Source organism: Equus quagga, chromosome 21, assembly GCF_021613505.1.
Source record: "Equus quagga isolate Etosha38 chromosome 21, UCLA_HA_Equagga_1.0, whole genome shotgun sequence".
Taxonomy (NCBI): Eukaryota; Metazoa; Chordata; class Mammalia; order Perissodactyla; family Equidae; genus Equus; species Equus quagga.
Genome location: NC_060287.1, coordinates 39,186,918 through 39,196,298, shown reverse-complemented (window position 1 = coordinate 39,196,298; position 9,381 = coordinate 39,186,918). Strand labels below are relative to the sequence as shown.

The 9,381-nt window shown below is 47.1% G+C and overlaps 3 protein-coding genes across 3 annotated transcripts in view; 1 reads left to right on the top strand and 2 right to left on the bottom strand.

The window, feature by feature from the left end:
- The window catches only part of LOC124231390 (keratin-associated protein 10-12-like), a 7,114-nt gene extending 6,354 nt beyond the window's left edge, over positions 1 to 760 (bottom strand). Inside the window, exon 1 of the mRNA XM_046648176.1 lies at positions 61 to 760. Within this exon, the coding sequence (XP_046504132.1) occupies positions 61 to 709 (649 nt within the window). The 5' untranslated portion in view covers positions 710 to 760. The remainder of the gene's footprint in view (positions 1 to 60) is intronic.
- TSPEAR (thrombospondin type laminin G domain and EAR repeats) overlaps positions 1 to 9,381 on the top strand; it is a 166,776-nt gene that overhangs the window by 63,726 nt on the left and 93,669 nt on the right. The window lies entirely within an intron of this gene.
- Positions 1 to 9,381, bottom strand: part of LOC124231385 (keratin-associated protein 10-8-like) — a 64,591-nt gene that overhangs the window by 54,862 nt on the left and 348 nt on the right. The window lies entirely within an intron of this gene.

Below are 9,381 nucleotides of genomic sequence, written 5' to 3'. Positions count from 1 at the left end.
ACGGGGGGCAGGGGCTGGGCTGGCAGCACGAGGGGGCTGGGCAGGGGCCGGCCCCAGAGCAGACCGGTGTGCAGGAGACGGGAACACAGCAGGCCTGCTGGCAGGGGGAGGAGGCACAGCATGAGGGCTGGCAGCTAGACTGCTGGCAACACGAGGAGTCTGAGCAGAGGGAGGGCCCAGAGCAGACAGGCACACAGCACACGGGCTTGCAGCAGATGGGGGTGCAGCAGACGGGCACGCAGCAGGCCTGCTGGCAGGGGGAGGAGGCGCAGCATGAGGGCCGGCGGCTAGACTGCTGGCAACACGAGGAGTCTGAGCAGAGGGAGGGCCCAGAGCAGACAGGCACACAGCACACGGGCTTGCAGCAGACGGGGGTGCAGCAGACGGGCACGCAGCAGGCCTGCTGGCAGGGGAAGGAGGCGCAGCATGAGGGCTGGCAGCTAGACTGCTGGCAGCACGAGGGCGTGCAGGAGCTGGTGCAGGCTGCCTGGCAGGGGCTGCACACACAGCTGGCGGGGGTGCAGACGAGGCTCAGGCAGGGGGCCGGGGCGCAGCAGCTGGGGGCACAGCAGGGGGGCTCGCAGCAGCTCTCTGGGCCGTCGTCCACCTGCCAGGAGGAGTCAGGGCAGGAGTCCCAGGCACCGGGCTGGCAGACCCGGCTGCCATAGCTGAGGTCGCTGGAGCAGACGGACAGGGTGGAGGCGGCCATGGTGGGGCGGTGGAGCTGGAGGAGGGTGGAGTGTGTGTGTGAGTGTGCATGGTGCCAGGGGCAGTGGCTTTTATACCCCTCTGGGGTGTGTGTTGTCCCAGCAGGAGGCCGCATACCCTCCCTTCCTTGTTGGTGTTTTGCACTGTGAGGACCTTCATTATGGCCGGTCCACTGCCATGAAATGTCCTTCCTCAGCTCGTAAAACGTGGACCATGCTGGTCAGGGCTGCTGTCCCAGTCCTGAGTCTGCCCTGCAGGGACACCTGCCTGAAGGAGCAGCCTCCTTGTGGCTGACCCTCCAGCTTCCACAGGGCGGGTCATATGTCAGGACGCCTGGTGACAGTGGCTTTGGGCCCATGGGGACGCATTCTGTGTGGGTCCAGGCTCTGTGTGCAGGCTCCGACCTGGGCCGGCAGGCCAGACCTGTGACTGGGGGACAAGTGGCCGAGGTGCCTGTTTTGGGGACAAGACAGTGTGAGGACGGCCCTTCCTGGGTGGGCTCTGTGAACTTGATGGTCCCGATGTTGGCCCAGGGCAGCGAGGAGGATGTGGCCCAAGGACTGGTGAGGGCCTCCACTCCTTGAGAAGGAGATGGAACATTCCAGCAAGGCCGGCGCTCCCTTGTTCTTAGGAGGATCAGATTCAGGGACTGACCTTTGGGTCCTAAATCGCATCCCCAGAGCCCATGGTTAGTTGTCCTGAGGGAGGCAGGTCTGGGGTCGGGGCCCGAGGGTCAGGGCGGGATTTAATCTGGAGGAGGAGGCAGGGCACGAGGCTGGTGTGGAGAAGCTGGAGGACAATCCATCATCAACGTGATTTCAAATGAAACCCAAAGGGAATCTCTTTGGTACATAAATTGGGACTATTGAACTGTCAGAAAATAGTGGTGTGCATTATGGATGAAAGGTCATATGAAAATTAAACAGTTCTTACAACTAAAACAGGGTGAGATACAAGGTATTCCATATGAAATTCAAAACACTCAAATTTCCAAGAAGCGTATGAAATGCTAGTTGATCTCATTAACAATTAAATTTCTCAGATTACAACATAAATGTCCCACCTGTACGATCACCCAAGATTTAGGATCTTAGGGCTGTTGGGCATGGGGGCCTCACTCTTAGAAACCTTTAGCAGCTATGATTTTTTAAAATTGTGATAACACTTAATATAAAATTTGCCTTTTTATCCATTTTAAATTGTACAATTTAGTGGCATTTAGTACAGTCACAATATTGTGCAACCATGAGCACTACCTAGTTCCAGAACATTCTCATCACTCCAAAAGGAAATCCTATGCTGTTAAGTAGCCCCTCTCCAGCTCCTGTCAATCACTGCCCTGGTTTCTGTCTCTATGGATTTGCCTATTCCACATATTTCATATGAAAGGAATCATACAATATGTGGCCTTTGTCTCGGACTGTTTTCACTTAGCATGATGTTTTCCATATTTCCAGATACATTGTAGCATGTATCAGTGCTCCATTCCTCTTTATGGCTGAATACTATTCCACCGTATGCATGTACCACATTTTATTCATCCAATCAGCAGTTGATGGACATTTGGGTTATTTCCACCTTCTGGCTAATGTAAATAATGCTGCTATGACAGTTTTTGTTCAAGTTTTTGCTTGAACACTTCTGTTTGAGTCTCTTGGGGTATCTACCTAGGAGCTGAATTGCTGGCTCAATTGGTAACTCTGTGTTTAACTTGTGAGGACCCGCCAGATTGTTTTCCACAGCAGTGGCACCATTTTACATTCCTAGCAGCAGTGTATCAGGGTTTCTATTTCTCCACGTGCTTGCTGACATTTGTTATCTTTTTCTTTTTTTTTTTAAATTCTAACCACCCTATTGGGTGTGACGTGGTGTCTCACTGTGCCTTTGATTTGCATTTCCCCAATGACCAATGATAGTGGGCTTCCTTTCATGTGCGTGTTGGCCATTTGCTTATCTTCTTTGGAGAAATGTCTATCAAAGTGCTTCATCCATTTTTAATTGGCTTGTTTGTCTTTTTGTGTTGATTGTAGGAGTTCTTTATGTATTCTGAATACAAAACCCTTACAGAATTATGATTTGCACATATTTTCTCCCATTCTGTGAGCTGTCTTTTTACTCTCTTGATGGTGTCCTTTGATACACTCTGATAATTTTGATGAAGTCCAGTTTATCTGTAGTTTCTTTTGTTTCTTGTGCTTTTGGTGTCATATAGAAGAAACCATTGCCAAGTCTAAGGGCATGCAGGCTTCTTCAAGAGTTTTATAGCTTTGGCTCTTGTTTTTAGGTACTTGATCCATTTTGAGTTAATTCTTGTATATGGCATGAGATAAGGTTCAGCTTCATTCTTTTGCATGTGGAGATCCAGTTGTCCCAGAACCATTTGTTGAAGAGACTATTCTTCCCCCATTGAATGGTCTTGACTCTCTTGTTAAAAATCAGTTGACCATCGATGTATGGGTTTGTTTCTGGACTCTCAATTTTATTCCATTGATCTGTATGTGTATCCTTATGCCAGTGCCACTGTTTCGATTACTGTAGCTTTGTAGTAAGTTTATTTCTTCATTGTTAAGTTGGATGTCTTTTATTTCTTTTTCTTGCCCAGCTGCTCTGTCTAGAACTTCCAGTACAATGTTGAATACAAGTGATGAAAGTGGTCACCTTTGTCTTGTTCCTGATCTTAGGGGGAGAGCTTTCAGTCTCTCACCATTGAGCATGACGTTAGCTGTGGGATTTTCATGATGTCCTCTAGTATGTTGAGGAAGTTCCCTCTATTTAAAGTTTATTGAGTGTTTTTATCATGAATGAGTGTTGGCTTTTTTCTGCATCAATTGAGGTGATCACAGGACTTCCCCTCTTCGTTCTATTACTGTGGTGCATTATACTGATTAGTTTTCATGTATTGAATCTCACTTGCTTTCTTGGGAGACATCCCACTTGGTTTTGGTGGAAAATCCTTTTGCTATGCTGCTGCATTTCGTTTGATTGTAATTTGTTGAGGATTTTTAAAATCTTTATCTATAAGGAGCATTGGTCTATAGTTTTTCATTTGTTTACCTTGTCTGACATTGATATCAGGGGAATGCTGACTTCATAGCATGAGTTAGAAAATGTTCCTCATCTTCAGTTTTTTGGAAGAGTTTGAGAAGATTGGTGTTAATTGTTCTCTAAATGTTTAGTAGAATTCATCATTGAAGCCATCTGGTCCTGGGCTTTTCTTTTTGGGGAGGTTTTTGATGACTGATGTCATCTTGTTACTTGTTTTAAGTCTGGTCAGTTTTTGTATTTATTCTTGAGTCAGTTCACTCACTTTAGATCAAAATATACAAATAGATAGAAAGTAAAAGGATGGGAAGAGGTATTTCATGGATATAGTAACCAAAAGAGAGCTAGGTGACTATAATAACATCAGACGAAACAGACTTTGAGGCAAAAAATTGTAAGAGACAAATAAGGACATTAAATATTGATGAAAGGGTCAATATATCAATAAGATATGATAATTTTAAACATATATGCACCTATCAACTGACCTCCAAAGTATAAGAAGAAAAAATAGGCAGAGTTGAAGACAGAAATAGACAGTTGTAGTTCCATAGTAATAGTTGGGAACTTCAGTAAATCATTTCCATTAATAAAAAATGAAACAAAAGAACACCTACATTTAGATGAATAATGAAATGGAGGACTTGAAGAACACTATAAACCAGCTGGACATACACACAACGTTCAACTCAACAACAGCAAAATACACATTGTCTCAAGTGCACATGGGATATTCTCCAGATTAGACCACATGTTAGGCCACAAAATAAATCTCAATAAATTTTAAAAGATTGAAATCACACAAAGTGTCTTCTCTGACCACAATGAAAGGAAACTAGAAATCAGTAACAAGGAAAACTGGAAAATTTTCAAATATATGGAAATTCAACAACATGTCCTTAAACAACCAATGGATCAAAGAAGAAATCTCAAAGGAAATTAGAAAATCATTTCAGATGAATGAAAATGAAAACACAGCAAACCAATACTTATGGGGCACAGCAAATTCAGTGCTCTGAAGGAAATGTATAGCTGTCAACACTTGCATTAAAAAAGAAGAAAGATTTCAAATCAATAACCTAACTTTATATGTTAAGGAACTAGAGAAGAAGAGCAGACTAAACCCAAAGCTAGCAGGAGGGAGGAAATGAAGATGAGAGCGTAGGTTAATGAAATAGCGATTGGAAAAACAATAGAATCAAGGAAACCAAAAGTTGGTTCTTTGAAAAGAGCAAGACTAAGAGAGCAGGCTCAAAAATTACTAAACTCAGAAATAAAAATGGGGACATCACTGTTCAAATTAAGGATTATTTGAGAGTATTTTGAACAACTGTACACCAAAAAGATAGATAACCTAGATGTAATGGGAAAATCCTTACAAACATACACACTACCAAAGCCGACACCTTGACTGGTGTTGTTTTCATACGGCTTCAGGTTGCTCCTTAGTGCCCTTTTATATCCACCTGAATGATCATTCCTCATTGGGCAGGTCTACTGCAATGAACTCTTTCAACTCATATTTCCCTGGAAATGTCTTAATTTCTCCTTCATTTTTGAAGGGTACTTTTGCTGGATATAAACTTCTTGCTTGACAGTTTTTTCTCCCAGCATTTTAAACATGTCATCCCACTGCCTTCCACCCTCATGGTTTCTGATGAGATATTGGCTGTTAATCTTCTCTTCTGCGGCATTTAAGATTCTCTCTCTGTCTTCACGTTTGGATAATTTGATTGAATGTGTCTCAGTGTGAATTTCTTTGAGTTTATTCTACTTGGAGTTCATTGAGATATTTGGATGTGTAGATTCACATGTTTCCTCAAATTTGGGAAATTTTCAGCTCTCTTCTCTCTCTCCTTTTTCTGGGACTCCTCTTCCGTGTATGTTGGTCTGCTTGATGTGGTCCCACAGGTCTCTTATGCTCTGTTCATTTATCCTCACTCTTTTTTTTCCAACCACTCCTCAGACTGGAGTGTATCAGGTGACCTAACTTCAAGTTCACTAATTCTTTCTCCTGCCTGCTCAAATGTGCTACTGAGCCCCTCTAGTGGAGTTTTCCTTTCAGTTATTGTGTGCTTCAACTCCAGAATTTCTATTTGGTTCCTTTTGATATTTCTCTCTCTCCTTTTTTTTTAAACATGAGTTTCTTTTCTTTTTTTAAGATTGGCACCTGAGCTAACATCTGTTGCCAATCTTTCTTTTTTTGTTGTTCTTCCTCTTCTCCCCAAAGCGCCCCCAGGACATAGTTGTGTATTCTAGTTACAGGTCCTTCTAGTTCTGCTGTGTGGAATGCCACCTCAGCATGGCCTGATGAGCGGTGCTAGGTCCATGCCCAGGATCCAAACTGACGAAACCCTGGGCAGCCGAAGTGCAGTGCATGAACTTAACCACTCGGCCATGGGGCCAGCCCCGATATTTCTTTTTATTGATAATCTCTCTTTGGTGAGACATCAGTCTCTTAGTTTCTCTTAGTTCTTTGTTCACAGTTTCCTTGAACTCCTAGAGTATATTAAGAGAGTTGATTTATAGGCTTTGTCTAATAAGTTCAATGTCTGGCTTCTTCAGGGATAATTTTCTATTAATTGCTTTTTTCCCTGTGAATAGGCTATACTTTCTTTCTTCTTTGTGTGCCTCATAATTTTTGTTGAAAACTTGATATTTTGAATACTATAATGTGATAACCTTGGCTATCAGATTCTCCTCCCTCTAGAGCTTGCTGTTGCTGACTGTTTGTGGTTTGTAGTTGTGTTTTTGCGTAGTGACTTTTCTGAACTCTCTTTATGATGACTGCACTCTTTGTCATGTGTGGTCACTGTTCCATTAGCTTAGTGGCAGATGGTGATTCAACAGAGAGTTTCTTAAACACCTTGGGCCAGCATATATCTTCCCCAGTCGTTGTAGCTGGGCTCTGTTTGTGTGTTGGGGCCCACCTTCCACCCTCAGCTGTGCAGTTTACAACTCTGCCTTCACCTTTATTTCCTGCTTGCTCAGACCTGGAAACACAGCCAGAGGTGAGCGCCGAGGGCCTTCTCAGGTTCTTTCTGAGTGTGTACCCCCTCGTGTGTATCTATGGGGACCCTTAGACTTCTAGGAATCTGTGGAAGTTTTGAAAGCCCTATTCCTCAAAGCATCTCATTCGCCTGCCTTTCATCCTAGACTTTTTAGGGTGTCTTCTGTTTGCTGTAACTTGTGCCTTTCCCAGGCACAGTGACTGACCCATTTGACAAACATTCTCCACATAGCTGCTTCCCCACCTTTGGAGAGTTCTGAGTTAGGAGAAGTAAAGGCAAGCCCTTTATGTGGGTCCTTGAAGAAGCCACCAGGGAGGTTAAACAGACAGCCACACTTCTTTCAGAACAGGGTCCACACTGCTCCCTCCAGCACCAGGACCTCACTGGGACCCAGGCTGCTGGGGACAGGAAAGGGGTAAGGTCACCATAATGGCACAAAGCTCTTCCTTCTGCTGCAATGGCCTTTTTTCTTCATGAAGCATTCCCTTGGTTGTTGTAAACCTTTGATCATTTTCCAGAGTTCACATAAAGTTGAGTCTGATGGTGTTGCTAGTTTCTCAGTGTTTCTATGGGGGGTGGGCCCTTAGAGTTCCCTATTCCTTATCTTTTCACACATCACTCTTAGCAGACACAATTTTTTTTCTTTTTGTTTGCTGAGGAAGATTCTCCCTGAGTTAACATCCATTGCCAATTCTCCTCTTTTTTTGCTTGAGAAAGATTAGCCCTGAGGAGGCACTATTTTGAAAACTCCTTTTGAGGGCATCTGTCAGTATCTCCCAGAATTTAAAATCAGCAAACACTCCGACCTGGAAATCCCAACTCTAGGAATTGAGGCACCGTGAAAACGTACACTTGTGCACACAAGTATATGGTGAGGACCCTCACAGTGGTGTTTGTCATAATCAAAACTAGAGAAACTTGAAATGCCCATCTACTTGGTTCTGCATAAATCAGTAATGCTCTGTCCATGATTTGGGATGCTATGCTCCTGGGCAAAAGAAACCACCATGAGATATTTTTCCTCATCAAATTGGCAAAGATAGAAAAATGTGAGCCCCTATGTTGCAAGTCTATGCTGTTATTAAGAAATAAAAATCCAGAGCCTCTTGTGTGCCACACACCAGTGTCTGTGCCCTTTGCCCTACAGTTCCAGTTCTCGGAGTCTATTCTCAGACGCACTCAGTTGTGTGTGAAACTGCACCTAGCTACAGCTTGGCCCATGTTCTGGATACCTTCTCTCACTGTCCTGGGCTTTCTCCACCATCCCCGCTCGAGATCTCCCCTTTCCCACCTGCTCTCCATCAACCTAGCCCAGCAGGCGGAAGTCAGGCTGCATCTTGTTCTCTCTCCGCTGCATCCCAGCAGCTGGCACAGTCCTGGAGTACGGGGCAACCCAGGGCCTCTGTCTGTGTGCGGGAGCCCAGGATGCCCAGCCATCAGAGAGTGCTGTGTGGGCGCTGGGCCAGGGACTGCCAAAGTCTTCCTCGTCCCCATCTCCCAGCTCAACTGCGGTCCAGGATGTCCCCCAGGAAGGAGCTGCTTCTACCCACAGTGAGTTGAGGGGCCTCTGGTCAGAGCCCAGGTGGTGCCCATTGGACCTGCCCAAGAGCAGAGCTTCTGGAACCCCACAGGACCTGGGACAATGGCCAGACAGCAGAATGATGCCATGAGGTAGACATGAGACTCCAGGTGTCACGTGATAGAGCCCCCAGGCACCCGCAGATGGTGCTATAGAGAGAGTCTGAGGGACCCAGGCCTCACTACGGCCCCCTCTCACCCCAGGTGTGTGCACAGTCAGCACAAAGGGCCAGTGAGGGGAGCAGAGTTTTTATTGGTGCTCAGAGGTCAAGAGAGACATTGCTCGGTGCAGGACCAGGGTCAGGAAGGGCCCAGCCCTGACCAGAGGAGGGATGTGGCTTGGAGCAAAGAAGCACAGTGTAGAGTGACCAGGGTGCCCATGGATCAAGGTCAGGAGAGGAGCTCCATGAGCATTTTAGGCCCCACACCTGGGCTGGACTGGGGCAGGCGGGGCTGGTCTTTCCTCTGTGCTGAGAGACACCTGGGTGGGGTGGGCCAAGGAGGCTGGGAGATCAGGGGCTTCCAGGGGCTGGAGGGGAGGAGGATCCCTGGAGCCTGGCTAGCCCAGGGGATGTGCCCGGTCAGCAGCAGGTTTTCTGGGCTGGGGTGGTGCCGCAGCGGGCCACGTGGGAGCACGCGGGGCGACAGAGCAAGGACACGCAGGAGGCTGGGCGGCAGCAGCTGGGCTGGCAGGAGGTGGGGCCACAGCAGGAGGGGACCGGCACACAGCAGGCGGGCCTGCCCACGGGGCGGCAGATGAGGGACACGCAGGAGGAGGGTCTGCAGCAGGATGGGGGGCAGAGGGTGGCCTTGGAGCAAATGAGTGTGCGGCAGACGGGCACGCAGCAGGCCTGCTGGCAGGGGGAGGAGGCACAGAGGGAGGGCTGGCAGCTAGACTGCTGGCAGCACGAGGTGTCTGAGCAGGGGGAGGCCCCAGAGCAGATGGGCACACAGCACACTGGCTTGCAGCAGACGGGTGTGCAGGAGACAGGAATGCAGCAGGCCTGCTGGCAGGGGGAGGAGGCACAGCAGGAGGGCTGGC